Source organism: Anser cygnoides, chromosome 8, assembly GCF_040182565.1.
Source record: "Anser cygnoides isolate HZ-2024a breed goose chromosome 8, Taihu_goose_T2T_genome, whole genome shotgun sequence".
Lineage (NCBI taxonomy): Eukaryota > Metazoa > Chordata > Aves > Anseriformes > Anatidae > Anser > Anser cygnoides.
Window position 1 is genome coordinate 22,715,413 of NC_089880.1, and position 27,488 is coordinate 22,742,900.

The following is a 27,488-nucleotide window of genomic DNA, read 5'->3' on the forward strand; positions in this document are numbered from 1 at the left end:
GGCAGATGAATTTAACACAGTTAAAAAGAATTAACCCCCTTGCTATTTAGAATAATATAAAGATGTCTGAATTTCACTCCCAAAAGAGGAAATACAGTTGTTAAGTCCAGATGGATTTTTATTTTTATTGGAATAAGTTTTGAGACTAGTAATCTTTTTTTCCTATTTTTTAATGTTACTACCACAGTGTTGGATCTGAGACAGAACAGACCTCTTTTTTAAAATTTAATATTATTTATTTAAATTGTTTTAAATCCATTTAGATGAATGGTTTTACTGTGTTGACTTTGGAAACCAACACCTTCTTATTGAATTTGTAAGGTTTGGAAAATGAGCACAAGGATGATATACAGTATAGAAAACTCCAGGGGTCGGTCCTATGTCAAATTACTGTTAGCTGAATTGGGATAACTGTCAGTGTCTGTGGTTGTCACCTGCCCAAATGCAAGGCAATGCTGTTGGAGCTTAACCTCCTTCCAGCATGCTAAATCTGATCGTGATCGTGTATTTTGCCTTGTGCTAAGGGCTTTCACCAGGGCAGCTGCTGTGATGTTGCAAGTGATGTGAGTAAGGGATTACACTTAAGGCCTAAGCTGCAAAGAGAAACTGAGGAATTCAGTCCCTTCATTTAGCTGAAGGTGAGAGGCAGTTCTGCAATTAGTTGCTGTGCCAGTTTAAAGCCTCTCGTTGCATGGTTATTAGTGCTATCATGGCAGTCTGTTCTTCTCTGTGTTTGCGTGCTGGCAAGCTGTCTTTAAGTTCTGGGCCCGATTCTGCCCCGTTGGTGGTGGAGTAGAATTCCATGGACTTTCTGCTTTGGTTTGGGATTGAGATCAGAATGGATGACCAACTGGGTGGCTTACTACCAAAATAACTGTCGTTTTATCTCTAGCAAGAATAAAGCTGGAAGAAAACCAGCACTGAGCATTGTACCGTATGGCAGCTCCACTTGGAGCAGAATATCAAACCATTACTGATGGATCTTGAAAATGGGTTCTAGGCTGTGGAGTTGTATATGAGGAAAATAAATGCCTAATAACAGAGGCTGGATCATGTGGTGAGCTAGATGCAAGCAAAGAGTATTTGTTTCTACGTGGCCAAATTTGAAGTTGTTTATCTAAAAACTAGGAACGAGAAAGCACAATTGCAGCAAAGTATGTCCCATAAAATGTAACAGTGACTAAAAGTCTTGGTCATTAACTGATAAGCAACAGTTGTTATTGTGACCGTGGCTAACAGGGCTGATGTCCTCCCCAGATGGCAAAATAAAAGGGCCTCAAGTAGAGGTTATATTTTCTTGATGTTTCACACACCTGCTGCATATAGTACAGAGGTGACGGGTGTTGGTGGTTTGAATTGTGTCTGTATGAGAGCCACTGGTGTGACTGAAGATGTGGAAAACATGCCTTCTGGGGAGAATGGCAAGAAGCACAAAGTACTTGGCTTAGCAAGCAGAGTGTCAGGGGAAGAGCTGATCTTGATAAGGAAGTGCCTAAATGGGGACAAAAAGTTGATAATAAATTTGGTAAGAAAGAACCCAGCAGTCTAGCAGTGAAAAGCTTGTTATGGTTCAGTTTTGGCAAGGTCAACCAAACTCATTTACTTAGGCATGAAATGACATTATTTTTAATAAATTTTAGCTACTTTGTTGGGTAATGACATCATGATTTGTTGCGTTTTCCAGTGCTCCGCCATTACTGGGTGCCTGTTGTTTGGCTGGCTGGTGAAGAAGTTCTTGTGTTTCCTGGTGGAATGGAGCATAAGGAGTTATTAAAGTAAAATAAGAAAATGTTATAGCGATGGTGCTAAGAAAAAGGGGAAAATGAACTTGTACTCTTGTGTTACAGATTCAGTCGTTCTTTCCTTTGACTCCGTTGGACATACGATAGGCTCAGGTACAACCTTGCCTTCTTCTCTCTCTCCCACCTCGTGACAAGGCCGCTATCTGACGGGGCACGGTAGCCATGTTGGGAGGCAGGTAACCGAGTCAGCCTCTGGGGGGGACCAGCTGCCCAGCCACGCTGGATGAATAGCTCCTTTGCTAAGTCTAGTGGAAGCATTAAGGGTCTTAGCGTGACACGGGGATTAACACGTGGGACCGCTTCCACTGCCCGGCTAGGAAGATGACCTGGCCACGTTACGTGCGGTCGCGGTGCGGCCTGTTCTCGTGTGAAAGGCATTAGGATGATGTCACCCACCAGCTGAGGAGAAACTGCTCCATGCTACTGGGAGAGTTTCTCAGCTAAATAAACAGTTGAGTTATTTGGAGAAAGACAGCAGGAATGGTTCCAGGAAGGAGAAGGCAAAAGGGTCACAGTTCAACAAATAGGGCTGGAAATTTTTTTATTTGGTGGAGGTTGACCAGCATTATCAAACCCCAGGGCAAATGCTGCCTGACCTTATTTCCTTCGGAACCTGAGCACGACCTTCAATTAAACTGAACCAGAAATAAAAATTCTTTTGTGTTGGAGGCACTTCAGAAAGCCAGTAACGATCCATTTGGCTATCAGTAAAACATAAGCTGTAGCCAAGGCACACCATAGTGGGCACCATACTCAATAAAATTCAATTTACAGTGTATGTATAATGATATGTGAACTGCAAGGGAAAGCTAAGAATTACTTTTTATAACTTTAAACCCCTTAACACTTGAAGGATGTGGGTATTTACTCTCTTGCAGAAAAGAAAATATAATCCTAGGAAAAGTTTCACATTTTATCTCGATTACTAGCCTTTCCTCTTAGGTTCATAGGAGCAACATGCTGCCTTCCAACATAGCACCTGTCTTCTGCCTGCACACTTTGAAAGAGCCTGCTGCCTGACACTAATGGCAAAGCTTGAACACCCAATTCTGGTTTACTAACCCCAGAGCTAGTGGTAGTTACTTGCTTTGTTTACGATGCCCCAAATGCTTTCTGCTATCCCTGCAACTTGCTTTAAAATCTATACCTGGAAATTGATCTGGTGTGGGTGCATGGTCTGATCTGGGAGAAACCTAGGGTGCTGAGCATTGAACGGGTATGGTGTGCTAATGGGGAGAATAGGACCTCTCTTAACTCCCTTCTACTAATTAATATCAGTCATAAATGAAGTGTGTCGTTGCCTGCTTCCTTGTGCATTGGGTGATGGTTTCTTTAGCCTGCAAAAGTAGGGGGGGAAGTTGCATAGGTTTGGAATACGAAATTTCTGAATAAAATTCAGCACAGTATTTAATTTTGATTAGAGCTGAGCAAGTCTGAATCAGCGTACCTTCACTGGAGTTATGTTGGATTGATATTGGTACAGCTAAGACCAGAATTCGTCCTGGAGTAAAACTTTGAAATATTACCCACTACATTTCTTCCGTAATACTTTTTTGGCTTCTAACTCATGTGAAAACAGTTAACCCTGTGGAGAGCTTCCATCCAGTGCAGGGTATCTATAGAGTTAATCATAAACATCGTTATGATGCTACCAATAGGGTGGTAAATTTATTTATGAAAAGTAAGTTCAACTGCTCCCTGTTTTGTGGAGTACTAACACGAAGGAGTGTGGGAGATGAGGCTAATATGAGCCAAAGGACTGTCTGGATCTGCTTTAAAAACACCGGTCTTTGTTCTGCTTGTGCATCGCAACAAGCTTGGATTGGTTAGGGATAAGGCAGTAAAATTTGATCTTTTGCAAACCCTTGCACTGCAACTAGATTGAATTTCTTCACTGAAGAAATACAACAACAACTCTCTTATTTGAGAAGGGAGGCTCAAAAATGTCCCAGAAAGCTGTATGTTTATTGCCTTCATGTTTAGTACTTTGCATTCATTGTGCTGGAAACCAGCTTGCTCTGAACTGTGTACGCTCTGATATGTGTAATAAGATGTCAAGATGTGTGGTGTCTATCCAACTGAGGGGTAGCTTTCCTTGTTGAACAGGAAGGAGAGAGAGAAAAACTGTGGCTATTGTGCTTCCGCGGTCCATCCCATCTCACCTTGCTGCAGACCCAGGAAAAGACAGAGCCCAGAAAGAACCAATGGCAGCTCCAGACCCAGCCATTCCTAGTAGGTGATGTTTCAGGTTGGGGTAAGGAGGGGCAAAAGGTGCACATGTGAAACATAACAATACCTATACCTTTTTTATCAGTCAGAATTGAGACAGTTGTGAATAGTACTCTCACTGTTAAGTTTTCATGCTGTTTAAAACCAGTACACATTGACTTCTATCTGCATGCTAATCAGCTTTTAGAATTGCTCTTTTGTAACTGTTACGCCTACCTTGTTGCAGCTTCTGTATTTTCTTTGAGTTGGCTGTTGGTCCTCATCTTGGTGTTCCCCTTAACTCTTTGTCCCACGTGCAGATCTTGGTTTTCAGTGAGGCTGGAAATCTGGCCATAGGCCTCTCAGGATAATCATGCTCTTTAGGTTGCTCTGCATAAGACTTTCTGAACTCCAAAGATCATCTGACTATTAAGCCTTAAAGTACCCTTTCACAGAAGATTATTAGCCCAGGGGACGCAACAGTCAAATATGCTCGGAGTGAGACTGAACCGTCTGAGGCTGATGCTGTGGTCTGGCCCTCCTGAGCCCGGATGTTTTTATGATTATCTGCTAGATTGCCCCTTCCCGTGAAAGATCAAGTTTGAGCAGCAGAGATGAGTGCTTGATACGATGTCTAGGCCAGTGTTTCAGCCAAAACTGTTTCAGGAAGGATGGTTTCCTGCCCTGAACTTGGAAGCATTCAGCAGGACAGAGGCTGTTTGAGTAGACCTAGATTTCATCTGCTTGCAGTAAAGTACAAATGCTCTTTCCCCAGGCCCCAGTTGCTTTGTTCTACTTTGTTGCTAGCAAATCAGACATCGGACCTTGGAAGTCAGATTTATGCCCTCACTGTTTTAAGACTTTTTCTACCTCCTGTGTCTGAGAGCAAACAAGTAAAATTTGTCTTCGCTAAGCCTCATTAGGAGAAAAGTGCATTGAAGGTGTAACTTTCCCATCTGCTCATGCACTTGCTAGAAAAACTTATTGACTGTAGGTTTGCACTGTTATTAGATGTGTTTGGTTGCAGTACTGGCAAATACCTATTGTATAGCAGTCTTGAGAGCTACTGAGTCTTCAGCCTGTAATTGCAATGCCTCTTTTCAAGCAACCAAATGTTAGCAAGGTCTTGCTCAAACTGTTTAGAGTATTTTAACTTGCTTGTTGTTCTTGTTGCTGTTCTTCTTCTAAATTTCATTCTTGGCCCTTATCAAAAGTTTGGCTTGACTTAAGTAAGGAAGATGGGGCTTTTAAAATTTAATTTAGAATAGCCGATCTACTGCAGCGCATGTGCTTATGAAAGCCCCCATGCGAGACCATGCCTCCAGGTGTTGAATTTGGAATAACAGTACAGTAATCAGCTGTGAGTTTAAATCTATGCTTATTTAGGTGTTTGCTGCTGGTAATTCTTTCTGCTAAAGTCCTTAACCTTTTTGATGGGAGAAGCTGATGGAACTACAAAAGAAACTGTTTCCTTCAGCTGTTGAAGATGCTCAGATAACCATGTTGGGAAGGAGAAGAACCCTGATTCTGTCCTAAGTACAACACCAGTGTGAATTTGGTGACTATTTTGGATCTCCTGCATTTTGGATAGAGAGTGGCGTGGATGGAGGCCAGAATAGGAACACAACTGAAATTGTCAGGTATTAAGTTGGCAGAACAGTGACAGATTTCTAGCATGAGAGAAAAACATTGGTGAGTTGCAGATAACTTGCTGTTCTTTGGCTTTCCCCATGAGAATCTGGTAGCACAGGTGGCTGCAATTGCAAACCCTGTTGAACTGTTCCAGAAATAACCTTCAATCTGCTTGCTTTGGTTTCTAAGTTTAATGGCAATTAACTTAGATAAATATGTTAAATAATAGAATTTATGAGGCTCTGGTGGATGGTCTTAGATTGAAGGAAAACAATTTTAATTTACCTTTGGAGTTGATATGGTTCTAGCATGTGTTGCTTTGTCTGTTTTTTTTCCACATAGCATTTCAGACTATCACTCTTAATGCTACATGGTGGTGATGGGAAAGGGGAGGTGGGCTTTATTATGCTGTATTTTTCTGTATTCATGTGAAGTAGAGAATAAATAGGAAAGATTTTTTTCTGCTGTTTTTAGTGGCTTTACCTGGCAAAAAGTTTTTCCCATTTCATTTCTGATTAATGAAGATCTACTTCATTCTTTACTACTTTGAGTTGTAGACTGTGGGAGCTGCTTACATCTTTGCCAAGGACTGTCACGTATTAGTTGAATAGTCCGTACATGACTCTGCCAGCATGTTAAGTGTCGTCATCTGTTGTCTTCTCGTTTATGCTCTATTCCTCCAATTGCAAATACAGCTGCGAATGAGTTGAGGTGCGCATGCCAAGCACTAATCTAAAGAATACCTTGAAATGCAAGTATTTTAATGGGATTTCTCTCTATCATGTGGCGTCTCTGCGTCAAGTCAGTACATCCTGTAGGTCAGTAAAAGCCAACATAGATTACTGTTTTGTTAGTATTGTTCTTGACTTTTATTAGAAAATACGACGCAGTATCTAAAATGAGGAATATCTCAGATGATTCAGTAGGGCAGCATTAACTCCATTAGCCACGTGAATACATGGCAGTAAATGAAACAACTGTTTATTTAGTAAAGGTTGCAGTCTGGCTTTAAAACAGATGACTCCCTAGGAAGAGAAAAAGGGCATACATAGTTCATAGGAGGAAATTTTTCATCTTCCAATTGGAGTCTTTCATGGAATCGGCTTAAAGCAGTCCATTGGTTTTCTGTCCTTGGAGGTTGCTAGAGTTGTATAATTCATGACAATTTTTTTAGAAATAAATTCAATGTTAAGGTAGCAGAGCCTTTCAAAATGTACTATGCTGGAATTACCTTTTTTTTTTTTCCTTTATTATACCTGTTTTGGAGGTAAAGTAAGCAGGAAAAAGACCCTTCTGATGGATGATCCATACAGCACTATCAGCAAGCGATTGCTTATTTGTTGTTCTTGTGCCTGGGGGATGAATAATGTAGTTGCAGTGCCTAGTGAAGGAGACCCCTCTGGTGTATTGCTTTCCTCAGGCTGTAAAGCTGCTCCAGATGTCTTTGGGGCCCCAATCAGGAATTACAGGGTGGAAAAAAAGATGAAGACATAGAGCTGGAAACTACTTCCTTTTGCTATTAAATGTGAGAAAATAAGAAGTATCATCATGAGGTTAGGTGTCACCAGGGTACGTGGGGGTTTGTGACTGGAGACAGATTTCCCTCTTTCCCTGCTTTGAACTCTCAGGTTTGCATTTCACCTGTGCTGATGGTGCTTGGAGTACCTATTTCTGCCAAAATATGGCCATTTTTTATCAGGTGCAGTACTCACAAAATAAATATACAGCAGATTTGGTATCCTTAGATCAGTTTGCACAGCCTATGAACAGTTTTAATGGTTATCCAATACCAAGTTTTCCTGCTGTTGTTGGGAACTGCTCTGCAGTTCCTTTTTTTTTTGATGCTTAGAATGTCGTCTGATTTTAACCATTTGGGCTGAAATCTATGCTGAAAGGTGGGATCATGTTTCAAATTTATATTTTCCAAAAAAGAAATAAGCTATTATTCTTTTCAATATCAACAAAAAAATCACAGCATCTTAAAAGTATTGTATTAGTTGTTAACAAAATATTCTCTGTATTTCTTGTTTTGGTTCTGGTTCTCTAGACCTTGTGCTTCCACATAGGAGTAGTATTGTCAGGGAAGTTCCTTTGCTCACCACAGGAAAGGAAAGCTTAACTGAGGCTACATTATTAGTCACTGAAAAATCATTTTTTATGCGTATGATTGGTGATGCATGCTTCTAGCACTGGGCTGCAAGGGTTAAGAAGTTTTCTTCACTGATATTGGTTCTGTGCATTTTTACAGTGCAGGGAAAAGCACCAGGGATGGGGTTTGTCTTAGACTAAAGGTTCTTCCTGGTGTCACTTGGGCAACCTGCAGAAAAAGGCTGTTAAACTTGTGTGCAGAAGAGTAAATGGGAGTGAGGAAAAATGGACACAGGCCTTTAGGGGATGGGCATACAGTCTATGCAGGGACAGGGCTGAGGAGCCCAGGGGGCCTCAGTTCTGCCCCTGCTGAACTTGGCCTTACAATCTTTTTTTTTTTTCCTAGCTATTTAAATAGTCTAAAAATTAATGCTTTCATCAGTAAATTCCATCATTGAAGAGGTTAAAGCGGAAAATCCTAAGGAAAGGATGCAACATTATGTGCTTGTTTGTCCAGTACTCGCATCCTCGCTCAGTAATCCTGAGCAGTATTTTTTTAACCCTGGAAGAAAACCTTTCCTCCTTCCGTTTCAGTTGATCCATTGCATATGACTTTTTTCATCAATTCTTTCTTGTTTTGTGAGTTCCAGCAGAATCGCTTTACATCAGCTGAACTTTTGTAGCTGTCCATATGTCTTTACTTCGTCCAAGGTAAATGCGGGGCGTTTGACCCTTTTTCATTGCAGGGTAAGTCGTTTTACCTGGCCTTTGCTACAGATGAAGAACCCAAATGTGGACAGTGACCAAGGCTTAGTTTGGTTTGAGGCCCCAGTTCCGCTGAGACCCAACTGCACCGGACAGGATGAAATGTATCGGGGTGGTCTGAGCCGTTCTTGATAAGACTTCTGTCTCCCGAGTATCGCACCACTTTTCTTTGACAAACACAAACGTTTTGCATAAAACAGCTGCAACTGAACTTTCTGCCTTCCCTCCTGTATTTGCATTACGGGTTAAATGCAGAGAGAACAAGGGCTGCGTGTGGCCCCATCTTTTACAGAAGTTTAAATTAATATTCCAGTTTTGTTGGCAAATCTAAATAGGTAGATGCTAAAGGAATAGTACTTAAGTCACGGTGCAGTCATTTACAGTGGTCTGGAAGGATAAAACCAGCGTGCCAAGTCAATTCTTGCGTTATTGATTTCAGATTTGAAGCATAAGGGAAAAATTTTGCACATTTTGCTTGCATATAGCTACATGGTTGCAGATGCAAAATGCAAATTGAAAACTTGATTGATATAGTGCACTGTGCCTTATGGCTTTTTGGGTGGTCTGTATGGAGTTTCTAGACATTTGACAATGCATTTCTCACTTGCTGCCTCTTAGACGGATTTCTCTTGGATGCTTGGGAGAAATTTCCATGTTAATGCCAGCATTGAATTTGGCACAGGGTTTGCATCATTTATAGAAATTGCTATGCTTGGCTGTACTTCTGTTCACATAACCATCATTACATGCTTTGTTATGAAACTGTTGTCGGTTATTAAATTGTTATTCAATGCTGATCTTCCTGGAAATGGAGACATGCCTTTCTGACCTTAGGAGACCTCTTGATTTTATGGGCATATGGTGGAACTTATTTCCAGTGCTCATTCATTTCTGTGCCTCTGTATAGCGCCGTACCACTTTGCCAGCTGAGATCTGTAGCTTCCTAGCACAAATGACAAAGTGGTCCTTAGATCTCCTCCTTGTTACTGTTGCGTTTATCCCTTATCAGATCAGCCTCGTGGGCTGAGAAGGTGAAGTCTTGTTCAGATTGTTCCATGGTGTTCTTCTAGTGGAGGCAGAGTGAGTTCCTTATTCCATTTATTCATTTTATTTTTTAATTCCAGCCAGCACAGCTGCATAAATGCCTTGTCTGGAGACTGGTGGGAAATGCCATTTCTCGGAGCGATATGAAACCCTGCCAAGCATGGTGAAGTCAAAAGCGAAATGACCATGCCACAAACACAGGCAGCTTTTGGGTTCATTATAGCCAAGAACATCTGTGGCTTGCCCAAAACTAGTGTGGGTCAGGAGATATTACAGCAGCTTTTTTTTTCCTCTTTGATTCTTTATCCCACTGCATGAAAAAGAGGAGGAATATTGGTGAGTGTCAGCTGGTTAACATAGCGAGCAAGGCTTTAAATGAAGGTGGCAGGAGGTGGCACAAGCGGTAGGTCAGGGCATGGGGAGGCTCAACGAGGGCTGCAGCAGGCTCCTGTAGCCTGTGTTTTCACGGGAGGGAAGGGTAGGAGTGGGGCTGCCCCTTCCCCTAACAGCGAGCTGTGTGATCAGCTCTGCATCCCCTGTGCTCATCACACCCTGACCGCGCTGTGTGTTAGACCCAGTTGTACTTCGGTTTCGTAGGTCTGTGTTTTAAATTGAATGGGTAGCCCCAGACAAGAATTGCCTTTTCCTGCAGCTGTGCTATGAGCGTTTTGGCTTTCTCCAGTTATTTAGGTTTTTATCTGTCTTTTGCGATTCCGGACCGCTTCCAGCCAGCACGTGGGCTGCACCACCGTGCGCTGCAGTGACTTTTGTCCCTGGTGCTCCTAGTGAGAGAGCTAAATGACAGTGGAAGTCTGTAATGACTGATTTATGCTAAAAAGGAAGCCAATTTTGAATCCATAATCTTGAAGCTCCTAGTGTCTTTCTGGGAGGAGCAGCATGTGATGGAGGCTCATTTTGCAGCCAGTAGGGATGCCGTGACTTCCAGAAATCCCCATGAGAGTGAGGTGGCTGTGGTGACGGCAGCGTTTCTCTGCCTGCCCTAATTTGCACAATTCACCAGGCAGTGAGAGGAGGGGACATAGATGCTTCTGGCTTCGATGTTACAGCCTGAAAGGACAATTTACATCCTACTTTATTTTGGAAAGTGACTTTTCCAGGAGAGATGAGATACATTTTACAAGATCGCTTTCTATCTCTGCTAGTAATCATTACTGAACATCACAAGTAAAAACTTCAAACCTAGGAAAAGTGAAGAGCCTGTGACAAACAGAAGGTAAATCTTATGAAACATTGTAATGGAGGTTTGTCATCTGTGGCCCGTAGTATTCAGTACACCTGTGTTTTCTGGTGCTTTGATTGCAAAGCTCATAAAAAGCTGAGTTAGTAGAAACCCAGGATGTTGTGCTGGTTATGAGGTGATGCATCTCTTACTGCGTTTCCTCTTGTATTTCCTGTTGGGAAGGATGGAATGTTAGCTGGAGCGGGGTAAGGCTGACAGCAGGCTGGTCACTGGCTGTAGGTGCTGTAAAATAAATAAATCTGTTGCCATTTGCTCAGCATGGATGTTTTCGGAAGGAGGAAGGGTTAATAAAAATTGAAAGCATGATTTTTTTCCCAGACCTTTCTCTGCATGGTCCTACATGTAGAGGGAATAAGGATGGACGGGAGATAATTTCTTGTGGAAGTCAGGAGGAGAGCAGGGGCACACAGGGGCAGCGCAGCTTTCAGTAGGCAGGGGGTGGAGGAGGGACGATGTACGGGTGCGCTTCTAACACCGCGTGCAGTGGGGAGGGACGGGACGGGGGGTGGCACGCTGGGTGCTGGCAGAGAACTGACAGCGCGTGCCAAGATCTCGTGCACGCCTCCTTCAGCTTCTGTTAGATCAGTTATGTGAAAAGTGATTCTTCCCTTGACTCAGGACTGAAATCTTAATGGATATAAAACCAATGGCACAGTTTGTACTGACCTACCTGGTGCAGACGTTTTATCTCAGGTACATGTTTAGGCTTTCCTGTTCCGTCGGTAAGTGATGGTGTGAGGAGCTTGTTTGTGATCTTGTGTAAAATTCTGCAGCAGAAACTCTAGTGGCGTTTTGTGAGGAAGGCAAACTTCATTTCCACTGTGCTCTTTCTAAAAGACTATGAGAAATCTTTTGCTTATTGATTGTTTTTTTTTTTTTTAATACATGCTGGTAGTAGAGCTCTTGATGGATTATCCTTTACTGTTGTGTTTGCATTGTTCTTTCTCCTATCGTAGAGAGACCCAGTGGGTTTCTCAGTGTGAGTTAGGCCCCTGAGCATAACCCAATGCAAGCAGGACACTACACCTGTTAGTTTTTCTTGTGTCTTATGTGAATTCTAAGAATTTTCCTTTTTTTTTTTTGTTTCAAGTGTTAGATTTACAAGACGGCAATGTATTCAAAGATGCTGAATGCGAAGCTTCCTTCGTATGGTACTTACAGGAACTAAGTTTTCACTCTTATCTCTAAATTTTCTGTTTGAGTCTCTGACACTGTGGCTTTGCAGTTTCCTGTTGAATAGCATCACCTGAACTTGAAGCATTTTGCCCCTGAGTGACTCTGAGGGCTGCTAGATTATGAAGCTGTGGGTTGGAATAGACAAAGAATTGAGAAAAACTTGAAAGCTCTACCACATCAGGACCTAGGAGGATTGTTTGTTTTACAAATTATGGGCATTGCTTTGCTTTTTTGATTACAAAAGTATCTCAGTTAATTCTGCTTCTAAGTTAATCACGGCCCACATGCTTTAGTATTTACTGGACATTCAGAAATGATAGTTTGGGAATACCTTTAAGTAACAATAATCTGTGATAACAGCTGCTAGCAACTGGAAATTATAATTTTCAGTTAGAAATACTTTTTTATGCTATTTTCAGATAGAAATAATTATTGCCATTCTGCGACGTTATGGTTTCGGTGCCTTTTGCAGAGGAGATGCTTGCAGTTTTTATGATATTGTGTCCATTTCTTTTGTTTTCCAGAATACGACAAACTGGGCTTTCTCCTGAACCTGGACTCGAAATTGTAAGTAAACTGTAGGACTCTTCTTTGTTCCTGTAGTTACAAATTTGTATTGCAAGCGATTTTTATGTCACTTGGGCAGTTGGCTCACTAACTGTATACTCCTACCTGGGACAGTCCAGTCCTGCAGTAACCTAGCAGTTGCTTTACACTAGGCTTTACTGACTGGCTTGGATTGTGATTCACTGTCTTTAATTCCTTAATGACTGATCAAGAAGCTATAAATGTCCGCCTGAAGCCATGCTTGTCAGTCTGCTCTAGATGTCGCATCCTAGTTATCCATCTTCCAAATGAGGAGAACTGCATTAAAAATTTGAAAGCAGAAGGAATGTCAATCTGTAATTTACTGGGAGGTTTAGAAGTTTTACTTTCGCTTTTCTCTTTAAAAATGGATACTACTGTCTTTGTAAACTGGAGTAGAAAGAACCTCAGTACGAGATGGGAGCTGTGACCATTTTCTATGTCAGAAGAACAACGAAGTTCCAATGGAGAATGGATATTCATCATACTTTTTGCCATAATTGGTCAAATTGAGACTGAACTTCGTAACACTAGGGGTCACTAGTGACTCTGTTTCTGAGGTCAACAGCCCAGGGGAAACTTTGGCATTAGGAGCAAAAAGACTACTAAAACCCTTCTGCTTCTACTACTTAAAAAGACATTGAAGCAATCCAGTAGCTTTGAGTGACTTGAGGATGCATCCCCCATTCAATGCATCACATTAATTAAAAAAAATAAATCAGTGTTTTAAGAAGCTTCAATGTACTCATTGGGTGTAACGTTAAGGTTTTGAGTTTAGTCTTGCTGAACAGCTTGTGAACATCCATAATGAAATAAAAGCCATACAACTGTGCTGGGGACTGTTGTTCGCAGTAAGTGAGAAGATCTCTAGGTAGGAGCTGCTTTTACAGAAGCAGGTGAGTATATAAATTACTGTAGGTGAGTGTATCAGGCGGGATGGTGCTGTAGAAAAACATATATGGGGGAAAAAAAAGGAATACTGATTTTGTAAAGGGTCTGTATCTCATTCAGTGTGCAAGAAGTATGACAATTTATTCCATGAATCAAGGACAGGGTTTCTTTTTGGTAATGTAACGTTCTGTGCTTTATTTGTTGCATACCCATGGTGGCTCTGCAGTTCCCATTTCTATATTAAATTTTCAGTACTGGGACATCCTTGTGATTTAGAGAGCCTTACAGCACTGTGGATGAGATGATATATTATCTTCAGTTTATACACGTAGATGCTAAAGCAGAGAACTTAGTCCAAAATTGTGAAGCAGGTAGGTAACTTCTGAATGAACATCTTGGTGCTAGTGAAGAGAAAAAAAATTTCATGTTTTTTAGTAGTCTGATTTAGTTTTTTTAATTTATTTAATTTTTGTCATGACTGATGTATTGAAAATGCAGCTCACTGGCTGTGCACTTTTGGTGTAGCAGCTTCGGGTGCCAGCCTGTCTCAACCACTGCTTCAGTCTTGTTCTTCCTATCCTTCCTTCTGTGCTCTTTGTCCTTTTGTTTGTTGCTTTTAGGAAGTCTCCATTGAACCTTCCTTCATTTCATACCTGTGTTGCATTCTTTTTTTCTCTTATTTGCTGACTTACCTGTTGGGTTACACCTCTTTGAGACACAGCCTGTGAGGTTTTTACCTGCTGGAGGGCTTCCAAAGCTCTAAACACTTCTATGTTTCTTTCTATTTCTTTTCCTCTTGATAAAAATTCTCCATTATCTTTAATTTTAAAAAATTGTTTTTTAGTCATAAGATATTTATATAGCACTATAAAAATGCGTGTTTGCTTTAAAAGCAGACCAGCCATAAGTTTAGCTTCTGGAAAAGCATGAAAAATAAAATGAGCTTGTATAAAATAAGTACAATGAGGTTAGGTTAAGGTGCAAAGAAAGCAAGTATATCGGTAGGTGAAATCACATGGCTGGCTTTTGTGTTTTTTTGTTTGTTTCTTAACTGCAATAGTCCTTCCTTGGTTCTATTTTTTTTCCCTTGTTTGTTTATTTTTCCTCTTCGAAAGTAAAGGTAGCCCTGCTTTGAGGTGGACCTGCCGACTTGCAGAGTTGCCTTCCAGCCTGAATTATTCTGTTCGTTTTTTTTTCAATAGCAAGAGAGCTAGAGAAAAGCTGAAAATACCATAAAACATACGAAATAAATGTTGAAAGAAAAATGGGTGTTGGAAGATGAAGCCTGAAGGAATTTGCTGCTGTTCCACAAGTTCACCATGTGGTCAGGATACCAAATGTGTTTTCTAAGTACTTTCTGTGAATTCAGTGGAATTTAATGGTTAAAAATGTGTAGTGCTTTCTGCAACTCTTAATCAAGATGTTAGTATTGCAGAAGGACTTTCTGGTTTAAAAAATACTTGCTCAGAGAGTTAAGAGGGATAACAAGTTCTGTGCTGATGACTTTTTTGGCAGAAATAATTTAATTATGTCTGTTGTGATATAATCGTCCTGGTGGAATTTTGCCATAGATCATAACTTTATAGAGTGCACTTAATTGACAGCGTGCGAGAACGTTGTGTGACTTGAAGCACTTGGGGCAACAATTAGTTTTCTCTCTTTTTTTTTTTTTAATCTTTCATCTTTCATTTGTTGAAAATCTGTTCCTGGCTGTGTTACTTAATATCATTTAAACTAATGGCATGGAGGAGTAACACTTTCTACAAAGGCATAGTTGCAATAAAACTTAAGTGCTCTGACATGAATTTTAAATTACATTGTACAGAGTGTTTGGCAGGAATAAATAGAAATGTATCTGTTTGCCTTTCCATCTTTCGTTTTTTTTTGTTTACTACTTTATCATCCTCCACCTTGTAGGTACCCAAGGCATGTTACTTATTTTGTTGTGGTTACAGCAATGTAATGATTCTGTTCACTGGCTCTCTTTGAGTTCATGGAAGTGGTAAGGAAGCTGCATGTTCTCTTTGGAAAGAAAATGTCAGAAATACACGGGTGTTCTCTGTGGGAATTTTATGGCTGATGCATTCCTTGCTATGGCATTAAGGAGACTGCAATGGCCAGAATTCTCACCTGGAAGGGGATGGAAAGTTTTTAAGGTACTGCACAGGTGTTGTTGCTCTGAGCTTGTCAGAAAGTCAAGATGGAAAACACTTGCTTTCTGCTGCCTATGCTTAGGCTAGCTCTTCTCTGGAAGGTCTTTTATTTTCTAAAAATGAAGATGGTACCCAGATATAGGGACTGTTAACGAGCTACAGGATGAATAGAAAGCTGAGGACATCTGAAGGCAGTAAAGTTACTGAATTAGCTGTTTTTCATAGTCAAAACAAGACCTGAATCTCCTCAGGACTAGCTTATTGAAAAAGATCTGTTGCAAAAGGAATTTATCTTTTAGTTGTGTTTGTACCAACCATAATATCATTACCAAAGTTAGAATACCAAAACAAAATGTGCCCAAAGTCTGTAAACAGGCTGGCTGCATCAGTTTCTCCCAGGTAAAGTGGTTTCCCAAGCAGCAGAGATATGTACAACTTTTAAAGCTTTAAGAATAAAATCCAACATTCACTGGTTATGTAGAAAAGTGTATTTATACAAAAAATACGATACAATTCATAGGTCTTAATCCTTTTAGGGGTGAATAGTTCCTGAACAACTTAAGGCCATCAGTCATGTTAGTGACTCAGCCAGCGGATTACTAGGTGCCACCAAGATTTGCAGTTGCTTTCTAACATCTGTGCTTGGCAAAAGGGTTGCGTGCTTTTATTACTATTAAATATTTATATTGTAGTAATTCTTTGAGGCTGGCCAGGTCCTAGAAATGAGTCTCATTCACTACAGATTCTGAGTCATTCTCGGAGCAGAATCTCTATTTGCATGGAGTGAAAGGAGAGTTCTGCACGAGGATCAGCATATGGTCATGTAGTTAATTATAGAGTGTGTCTTAATGCATATTTAGCGAGGCCCGGCTTAATGTTGTGTGGTCCTTTTTAGTTTGTCACTTACTACTTTGTGCTCGGTTTAGTTACCATAATGTTTACTTGGAGTTACACGTTAGAAGTGTAGATTTGCTTGCATTGTACACGTGGAAAGCTCCTTTTTAGTAACAGCCAGTGTGACTTGGGGCTGGTCCCTTGCATTGTCTCCGTTACGCTTCTATACTTGCTTTCCTTACCTTGCCTGCCTGCCATTTTACGACATGTGAGATGGAAGCTGATGTCTGGTCAAACTGCTACTTCTGTCCTCAATTCAAACTCATCCTTCAAAAGCTATTTTGGAAGGTACTTTAGCTGCTGGATTGATGACATTATGCTTCTAAACAACAGCCAGATAAAAGCCTGCCTTGGGTGATGGCTGTTCTCTTCACCTGCTGCCACAGTCAGCTCTAAACCTTCATGGTAGATTCGCAGCTGGTGAATGATGGAGGAGGTGTCCCAGGGTTTGACTTTGGCTGGGGAAGAGCAACTCCCTGATAAAGTCTTGCAACTGTTAGCAGATGTGCTTGAGCTTCCTGCCAGCATTTGGAACTGCTGGAAGTAAAATTCCTCACTTAATAAGACAATGGTATTATAATGTGTTAATTTGAGAGAGAAAGTTCACTTTTTTAATAGGTAGAATCGCAGGCAAGAAAATTACTACTTCTTTCAATCAGAAAAAATGACTGAGACATCATTATGGTTGACCACAACAACATAACACGAACATAATTTACTGTGTTTATACAAGATATGGTATACGTTTTATATAATTCTTCTAGATAATTAAAATAAGGAATATTTTTCCAGTGTGCTCTGTGCTTTGCTAGGTATCTTGTTACATGTTATTACATCTATTTACATGTTTTTCCAATATTATAAATGCAGGAGATGCAACAAAGATTTTTGAATACTTGTTATAATTTCAAGGTTGTCTTTAAAAATAAAGGACAAAAAGTGAGTCTTTGTAAATAAATAAATAAATGGAAAGCCAAAAATAATAACCTTCACCCTGCAAGCTCAAACGAAACTTGATCTAGTCTTTGAAAAGACTGTAAAAATGGAGGGAGTTTTGGGCTAGGGAAACACAGATTGGATTACTTCTGTTTGTTGAAATTTCTTTCCTTCAGAGCTTTAATAATGAAGAACTGAAATGGAGCCCCTTCCCCTCGTTTTGTTTCTGGAGTAGGAGGTTGCTTTGAAGCTACGTGTGTGTCTATGTGTGGTACTTTGCCATTAAGCACTGTAAAAATAAGCAATCAACGTGTTGGAATGCTGGGCTTTCCTCGTGCCTGCTGCTGGGGGATTTCTTTGTGCCCTGTTCCCCTTCCCACTACAGCCCTGGGTGGGGGGAAGAGTAAAGTGAGAAGTCACAGGGATGTCCCGTCCTGCCTAGGCAGGAGTGAGAGTGCGCGTCTCGATGTCGCTTTTTCTGAAAGGTTATTTCAAGGCTTGGCATACTTGATATCATTGGTATGTTCCTGACACTCAGTTATTTGTTTCTTCTTCATTTTGGATTTTTCCTTTGACTTTTAATTCACGTTCTTCTACTTAATCTCTTCCAATCTGCACTAATCGTTTGAGCACTTCAGGTATTTAAAAATGAATCCTAGCTATTCACAGTGCTTCAGGTATTGGGCTGTTTGTTGTTCATCTCATTAAACCTCCCACATGTGGTTGGGATGCAGTTGCTATCCCAGTTCTTTGTTTTGTTCTTCCTAGCTCTTTTCATATTTTTTCCCAATTTTGATATTTTGGAATTCTCATAAAGGTTCCTAATGCGAGTCTTTTATCTAACTTTGGGATTCTCGTGTTAGACACAACATCAGGAGATGAAGAAAATAAAGCTTGAGGAAGTCAGAATTTCTGGATAATTAGATATAACTGAATCATTCCTTGATTTGTTGAATGCAAACAAAGATAAAAAAAATTATGTTTGGTGCTTTTAAAAGGGTCAGTTTCCTGAAGCTGGAAGTAATTATGAATCAAACTATGTGGGAAAAGAATGTAAAGCAAAAAATATGAATGTCTGGGCATTGTTTAGAGTATTTTTATGCTGTTTGCCCCATTACGTTCAGTTTCATAAGACAAAGAAAAATGTTCCTGGAAAACCAGTTTTACCTACAGGATAAGTGAAAACAATGTTAGTGTGTTTATAGGAAAGGTAGAACAGTGAATACAGGGGGTCTTGTTCTGTCTGGCTAAAAAAAATATTTTAAAATATTTAAAAAAAATCAGCAACAACAATTCAAGCAACAGATACCTAAGTGTGTGTGCTTTGGAATTGTTATGTCTGGGCAGCATTCTTCTAATTTTTAAATAGTAGCTGAGGACTTTCTGGAAAGCTAGGGGTGACTAATAAATCCTCAAATGCTAGGGGGGAACTCCATGCTACTGGTTGAAAGTTGATATATTTTAAATGCAAAAAGGGATGACTCTGTAAGCTTTTCAGCCCGTTTTTTGATTCTGAGCACAATAACAATAGCCAGTATGGATTTCCACCAGTAAATAAATTGAAATGCTTGTAGCTCAAACTAGCGTGCATTTTTGAGTTAGATGGGTTTGTTCTTCAGGTGAGCATCTATGAAGGTGTCAGCATGCATGAGTTTGGTTTCTTTCTTGACACATTCATCTTGGGACTGGGTTTGCACATCTTGTTCTTTTATAAGACAGACTGGTTGTTATAAAAACTGGACGCCTACGAAGAAAAGGCTCAGTTCTCTTTTTCCTTCCATATCTATAAGGCGGAACACTTTTGTACTTGGCAATGCAGTAGCATTAGCCTAACTGAATGTAATTTGTTTTTCAGGGTGAATGTGATTACAGCTAGTAACTTTAAAAATTTCTGTTTACTGTTGTTTGAGCAAGCATTTTTTGAGTTGTTGCCTTCCCAGAAGGGTAAACTTACTTTAGTAGCGAAACCCAATTCAGGAACTTCCTATAAGCACATAAATTACTGGGAGCCTTCGTGTTCCTTTATCATCTTGGGATAAGAGCATGCAAAAAGCCACACTTCATATTCTCCCTTCAGAAAACTCTTCTGAAAGTCAGAGATTAGGCCAACTAAAGAAATTACTTTTGGCCAGCTTCTGCCCTGGTGAACTATTTTTAAATTTATGGTTACTGAATATTCTCCTCCTAAGACTTTCCTGATCCCTGAATATGTTATGGAAATTGAATAAATGCATGTCACTGTGATGGATTGGGCTATCTAAGCATAGATCATTCCCAGAACTTCAGTTTAAGAGGTTAGAAATGCTGTGTTGAGGCCATTAAGGGAACGTCTCATTCAAATTCTAATTGGTTGTGCAGTTTATTGCAAGGACTAGATGTTCTGTGGTATCGTGGGGTTTGATATGGATCTCTGCTAAAACATTGGCGTTCATCGCTGTATTCTTGATATTGGTCTTAAGGAACAATGTGAAAAACAGGTGTTTTGTTGCTGCCTGTCCTGAATCACAGCAGTTGTGGGCTTATCATTAAACTGATGCAGGAGTTGCCTCTGTTGGAAACCCCTCAGGCATGTACGTGATCACCAAGCATCATCTCTCCTGCGTATGCGGGGCTTAACACAATCCCTTCTTGCAGGCCAGCACTGTTCCACCCCCGAAGAGCTCTACTTCCCTTTTGTTTGCCCATGGAAATACTTTAAGGAATCCTCGTATGCCCTCCCTGAAGAACTGAATGTATTCCATCAAGGGAACATTAGTGTTTATCGAGCCTGCCTCTGAAGCATGTCTCTTACTCAGAAAAGCACTCGTGCTGTGGTATCTAGACACAGTTTAGTTGTCAGCTCTTTATTTATCTTTTTGTGTAAGTGGCAGCGAGGAGGTTTTATGAATGGGGTGTATGGGATGAGACAGCTTACTTTACTCAATCTGCCTCTATATTTGTCTTCTGCATTGCTGTAATGTGACCAGATATGTCAAGGCCGTGCTGTGTTTATGTGCTAAAAATGCCAGAAATAAATGTTAAGAATATATATAGTGCATGTGTATATATGTGTGTGTGTATAAGAATATATATATCAACGCGAGGAAGAGTTTGGTGGAATGAACTCATACAGATTTCTTGCATGCTGGTGGAGGACAGCAAAGCTAAGACATACTTTTAACAGCCATGATTATAATATGTTAGGTAAAATAATATTTCATGTATGCCGAAAGAACTCGGGAAGCTCTGCTGCTGTGCTAGAGAAGAACTGCATAGCAGGAGAAGAGAGGCAGGTATTGAGTGCCATGCTGTGAAACAAGGAGGATAGGCTCAAAGAACTCCAGGTGAGAGAGGCTGATGAAACACCATTAAATATAAGCCAAAGATGCATTATTTGTTCTGTTTCCAGTCTTACAGAAACATGACACTGTCTTGCTTAGTAAAAAATCTCTTTATTTTGCTGTTTAAAGTCCTTCAAGGTTTGAAGGACATAGGACCAGAGTAAGTTCGGATCATGTTGATCAACTTAGAATATGCTCTTTCTTTGGGAAGCATGACGTTGCTGCTAGCATCCGTGACGGATCAGTGCTGGAGAAGTACCCTGAAGGACCCTCACCCTGACAAGGGCTGGTGGGAGAGCTGATGTTGTGTGGTGCTCAAGGCACTGAACCAGACATGTTGAAGGCTACCTTGCAGCAGGAAGGTTACTCACAACCGTGTTTGATGCGCCACGTCAGGGCGGGAGTCGTGAGCTGCTGTTGCTGTAGGATCCTTTTAATGTTACGGATATTTGAGTTGGATTGTGAAGCTCAGATGAGATTTTCTCTAGTTGCTTTTGGGAAACCCAAACATTAACTTCTATGGCATGCTTTGTCCTCTCACGTTACACAGAAGCACGTGGGATTCTTCCTCAGCTCACGGCAGAAATGAGCTCAGGCACAAGCACTGCTGCTGACAGCCCCAGGTCTGTTCTCAGCAGGGAGAATCAGGACCACAAAGGGAGAGGCAGAAAACTGCCAGAATGTGTAGGGGCTCTTTCTTTCTTTCTTGTCTGCCATGCGATCTGTTCCAGCTGGTTGACGGAGGACAAACTGAAAAGCCAAGAAACAAAATGTTTATGATATGCATATTGAATGCATTTGAATACTCCGATCCATACAGGATTCAAAGCTGTGTTTTATTATCACGGAACTCAGGCTTTTGTGAATTGGTGAAGTGTTGCCTGTTTGAGTTAACAAAGAGAGGAGAGGACCTGTTCCACTGGAAAGTGAAACCTATTTCAGTGCTCAGCCTTGGAGCTTGCCTTAACCTGTACACCAAACGTCTTGGAAAAGCACTTGGGCATATACTTTTTTGGAGAGCCCTGACCAGCCGCTTCCTCTAGGACTGATGCTCAGTGAAGGCAAGGGTGATACAAGAAGAGGGGAGGTCAGATTAACCAGGCTGCGCGCGGTTCCTTCTGAGACAGACTTCATCCTGTTCCCTGACTCATTGCAGTTACATGTGGCAGTTGGGATGCTGGCTGGATTGCCTTTTCAGACAAGCAGCTGCTCTTTGAAGTTTAAAAAAAAATAAAAATAGTCTGACCAGAAGAGCATTCATTAGAGTAGTGTATGGAGTACAGAGGAGAGGTTTCCATCTGGGTGGCTCTGCAGCTTCTTGTTGTTAACAGTACTGGCTATTCTTAATTATTTACCCTAAAGCAGGTTGGATTTTGTTACATGAGGGCACGCTGACTGCCAGTATCAGCTTCTCCAGGCCAGTGTTACCTTCTGTATTTCCAGCAAGGTTTCTGGAGGAAACGTTTTCCCAGCAATTTGTAGCTTTCCTCTTCTGAAGACTTCAGCATGGTACCTATTAGATTACTTGGTGTGAGTTCAAATCCGTGGCATCTGTCTTTAATATAGGTCAGTGAAGACAGCGTTTTTTGAATTCTTACTACAGAAAGAGGAGTGCAAAAAAAATTCAGGGCCTCATGACTGTGTGCAGCATTTTGTAACACTACCGCTAAACCACATTCCCCAATTGTGAGGTCGTCTGTTCGTGCCATCTAAAGTAATTTATTCACTGACCAACTTTTTCCCTCTCCATTTCAGTCCAGCCTGGGAGAGGGGAAAAAGAAAGTTCTTTCTTTTTCTTTGGTTAAGAGGAATTGATGCGTTATTCCATCTCAGGCTGTCCAGATCATTCAAAGAAAAGTTTTGAGGGCAACCTTTGTCACCCTTAACCTGCAGAGTCACCTGAGAAAATGAAGAGGGAGAATATTGTGAACTGTTCTCACTAAAGATTTACTATCAAGAAGCTGAGAGAGATTCTTCCAAGTGGGATTTATTCTCCTGAGGCTTGACCTCTGCTAATTGCCTATGAAATAGATGTGTTGCTGCAACATAAAGGACTAATATCCTGAACTTCCTTTGTGGGGAAAATACAAGTGGGCAGACCAAAGGTTCACCTGCCCCATGTCTTGTTGCAGAAAGTGCTCGGCAGAAGTGTTCGGGGAGGTGGTAAAACACGAGTGTGAAGCGATCCTTGCTCCCGTGTTGCTCTTCGGCGTTGCTGCCCCAGAGGTGGAGGTGTTGGCAGACCTGCTGGTGGCTTTGGATCCCAGCTCTGTTTTGGCTGCACTAACGTACTGGCATAACAAAATCTACTGATCAGATGCACATTATGTGACAGTAGGGCTTCCTTTTGTCTGTGTTTTGCTATCTTCAGGTTAACTTTGGTTGATGTCCCTAATTCTGACAATATGGGAAGCAGTAAATAATCACTGTTGGCATTTTCCAGACCATTCTGCTGTGCCAATGTGCATTCGAACCTAGCTGAGCTCTGTAAGTTTCTCTAAAATCAAGTATTCTGTAGACTGCTTGTGTTCTTGGATGAAATGAACTACATTTTTCAGAAGTAAAATTTGGTGATTAAAACCTTAGTTTAACTGATTTTCTCACTTGGCAGTTAAAGCTGCTAACTACTGAAATTTGACATTCAAATCTACTAAACTGTAGCATCCACAGACTTAAAGCTGTGATTTCAGCTGTGATACTTCAGGAATTTTTAGTTAATCATTTTTTCAACTCTACTCTTTGGGGGAATATCTTTGTTTTCAGAGGTATTGACTCCTACTCTGGGCAGGGGATTCCTGGATTCTAATTGGGTTGAGTTATTAATTCCCATCCCTTTAGCACTCGTTGGTCTTTCCTGGACCTACACTGCTGGATTCATTACACTGCAAATAGAAAAACACTGTTCCTGGTCCAAAGAAAGCATTGTCTGCTTGTAGATGTAACAGATGAGGGGCGGTGATGAAGACCGAGGGTTACAGCAATAAAATTATGACATTTCAATCCATCTTCTTACATTCCTTCATTTGGGCAAAAGTGGATGTGATATTTGAGCGTTTTATTTTCCATCAGACTTTTTAATTGGCTCACTTTTTATGGCCATTGTGCAAGCCATGACTTTTGAGAGTTATTTAAATGGAGGATTGTATGTTAACTTTCTAAAGTTTTGCAAATTGCGTGTTTTAATATTAGGAAGCATTATCACTTCTGACTTTGGGGAGATGGAGGCTTTACTCTTCAAACAGTTATTTCAGAAATAAATTAATGTAGGAATCCCTTTGCTTGCTGTGAGAGTTTTCATGACTAAGGGAGTCCTAACACACTCCGTCTCCAGATAAGAGACTAAGCTCTGGTGTATCTTCTTTGACTCTTATCTGTAAGAACAGAACGATGATACTTACTCATCCGTCTTCTGAGGATGGAAAACCGTAATTTTGGATATGGAAAGCAGTCCAATAATATACATCCAGGAATTATGTCAATTATCAGTAAGTTACTTCATCCTTAATTCATGAGTTTTTGTTCAAAGATTAATAAATAATTGAAAAAACAGAACTCCTTTTTCGTTTTTAATTTCATTTTCTATATTGTTTGTAAACAGCTGTCTTCTCTGCAAATCAAATTTCTATATTTCATGCTTTTTAATGTAATCTAACAATATTTCAGCTATTTTTCTCCTTTCCATGTTTCCTTAAAAACACAAAACCTCTAACTTTTTTCTGTACTCATTATGTGTCTATTTGAATATAGTTGTTTTCTTCTCTTTTACAGCCTGTAAAAAAAAAAAAAAAGAAGCAGGAGATCAGGAAATATCAGAGATTATTACTCAATTCTTTGAGGAGTATGCAGCGTGAGGTCACATACAAAATGTGCCATGGACTTTTCTTGGATTTTTACCTGCATCCTTAGACTCCAGTTTTATAAACTCACCATTTAGTTTCTTTATTTAGTGGTTGAAATAAATCCTTTCTAGCTTGACCATTTCTGATTCTTTGTCTGCAAGGATCATAGTGTTTTTTTAGGAGTTGATAAAAGGTTATTAATTGTGGAGGTCCAGGCTGAGTTGCTGGATGCTCTGAACTATAAGAGATGGTACAATGATACAGACCTTTCTGAAACAGAAATCACGGCTGTATTTCTTAAGATGTTTATGTATTTAGCGCTGTTGAGACTAATCTGAGATTGCTTCTTTTGCCTAGTGATCTAATTCCAGGATGGGAATGTCTTTTTTTTCCTAGTATGTCAAAGACCTGGAGTGGAATTCAGCAAGGAAGTAGGATCCTCGTGCCTTTTAGGAGATGAAAACCTCGTCAGTGTTTTTTTTTTTTTTTTGCAAAGGTGGCATGTCACAAAGGGTGAATGACATTGCCAGTTCTGTTTGTGGTCTTTAGCTTTCAGGGTCCCTTTGTCTAGTGGGTATTTCCCAAAGATAACATTGACATTGTGTCTTGCCGTCATTTAGGGTTATGGAGGCGGGCCGTGGGTTTTGGTGGAATGCCTTTAAAACTTTGTTTTCCTGAGCCAGTTTAATGTAACCTAATCTTCTTCAGCTGGTGTTCTTGAATAGTCCAAATAAATAAATAAGTGTACGTGTTGATTATCTTTGTTGTTAAGAAATTAATTTCATGAGAAACCACAATTCTTGGTACAGAAACAGAACAGGACATTTTTTTTAGCGTGCATCATATCTTTTTTAGAAAGAGGGATTTGAGCCATCTCCCTTTCTATTCAGTCACACAATCTTCTTGAAGAACTTGCTTACATACTGAAGTAACATTTGAAAATATTTATATCTGTTTAGCTGGCTATAGTGTGATAGATGCATTTCCTGTCTCTTTCAGTGTAAGCATTCTGCTTTTCCTCTTCTATCTCCTCATTCCTTTTTTTTTTTGTTTGTTTAGTTTTTCCTCAGCTGGACTAGAAAAACAGCAAGTGTCACATGATCCGTCCATGTAATCCTTTGAACCAAAGTTTGGAAACTTCTAAGGCAGCTACAGTCAGAGCTCCTTAAATTTGTCTCTGTTTCCCAAACCAAGCTGCACTCCTGCTGGATGTGGCAGGAGGAAGGCTCTCCAGCTCACCTTCCTTCTGTAATGTCTTGCTCTCAAGGAGATGCCACCTGTCAAGATAACATGGTGATCATGGCTCTACTTACAAAATGCAGATGTGCAAACACTTTTTCTGTCCCTTGCTGTTACTGGTGCATGGGAATCGATGTATTAAGCCTGCTTCTTATCGTTCATGACCTTTCTTCCCCGCTGACTCAGTGGCGAGTGGAAGGAGGATGCAAGAGCTGCATCACCATACCTGCTAAAGGTGTCCTCCCTGACCTTTAAGTGAACTGGTAGTACTTGCTGGCAATCTAAAATGAAGGGGAGAATTGATGGGACACTTACTTTCTCATCTGTCTAATAAAAATCCTCGCCAGTTGCAGAGCGAAGATTGGTTTATGGTTTTGTGTTGGGGGTTTTCCACCTCGAATGGGATTTGTTGCTTCAGAAGCCTCAGAAAAAGCATATTGAGACTTGGAAGCGATCTACTTCTGAGACTGTAAACAATGTATAAAATAAATAACATTCAAAGATATGTAACTGATATTAATTAAAATCTAAACAATCGCATGCCCCAGCCACTCAGGCCATGTATCCATTAGTGTCTTGGTTTGGAGCAGTCCCGTAATTTTGAAGCAAATCCCGTATTTGCCTCTTACTGTGCATGCTGATTGTGTTCGCAGGCTGGTTCTGAAATGTAGCTCTGAACAGATTTTGGGGGAAAGTAAACTGAAAGCTTTATGCTAGGAGTCTACCAAATACCTATCAAATACTTAGTGTGGAGGGTCCACTTAAGGGTCCACAAGTATGCTTTTGGCTAACAGTGAGCCATGTACATGATGGATGGTTGTATCTGACCCAGGGAACCTGTCTGGAAATCCAATCTGAAGTAAAATGCCCTGAATCTTGTGTAGTGTAGATACGAGAGTCTCAGCATTAACTGCTTTGATCTAGTGATCTGCCCTTTTTATGCCACTTCTTAATAACCACTATGTGAATCACTATGTGAACTACTATGTACCTTTCATCTTATGTTCTCGTGATGTCTCCTATTCATTCTTCAGGTATCATGCTGTACACTTTGTAGAGCTGTTGTAAAGGTATAAGACTCAAGTTATATCAGACCAAAGACAGAAACCTCAAGGTGAAGGGCTAGCACATTTCTGAGGAACTCCTTTTCCTTGTTTCAGAAGTGTACCAGTACATATGTTTTGTGTGCAAGTGTAACCAGTCCTCAGAGAAGATGATCTCCAAATAAATGAACTTTGTCAGTTTTTACAGTTCACAATTTAAAATCCATGCAGAAGGCCAAGAGGCAAAATGTGTCTCCTAAACTAGATTCTGAATATTCAATTATGTGAGCTTAGTTGTGCACTTCTTTTTTAGTGGTCCAAACACAGAGTTTTTAATACTTCCTATTTAAAATGAACTTACATTCCAGTCCAATGAGGATGACATGCTGTCCCTGGTCAAGGCATGATGAAGGAATTAACCGTGGTGACACTTTCATGTTTGAGATTAAAAGATGACACGCATCTGCCAAATTCATGCAAAAGGAAAAATCTTGTTTCTTTTTCTAATCCTCTGAAAGCAGCTGGATTTTTAACTTATCCAAATTGTGAAATTTTGTTAAGATTGATGGCTACGTAACAGTGTAGAGAAGCACAGAAAATCTTAAGGAGGAA

The 27,488-nt window shown here is 40.4% G+C and overlaps 1 protein-coding gene across 11 annotated transcripts in view; it reads left to right on the forward strand.

Annotated features, from left to right (window-relative positions):
• Positions 1–27,488, forward strand: part of ST3GAL3 (ST3 beta-galactoside alpha-2,3-sialyltransferase 3) — a 183,212-nt gene that overhangs the window by 43,840 nt on the left and 111,884 nt on the right. For 4 of the 11 annotated variants that reach the window (XM_048059211.2, XM_048059209.2, XM_048059210.2 and 1 more), the window contains 3 exons: positions 1,848–1,895; positions 3,909–4,034; positions 12,501–12,543. In XM_048059211.2, coding sequence (XP_047915168.1) covers positions 1,848–1,895; positions 3,909–4,034; positions 12,501–12,543 — 217 coding nt within the window. Of the gene's footprint in view, positions 1–1,847; positions 1,896–3,908; positions 4,039–12,500; positions 12,544–27,488 lie in introns of all 11 variants that reach the window. The other 7 variants (XM_048059217.2, XM_048059205.2, XM_048059206.2 and 4 more) reach the window with 4 other exon arrangements.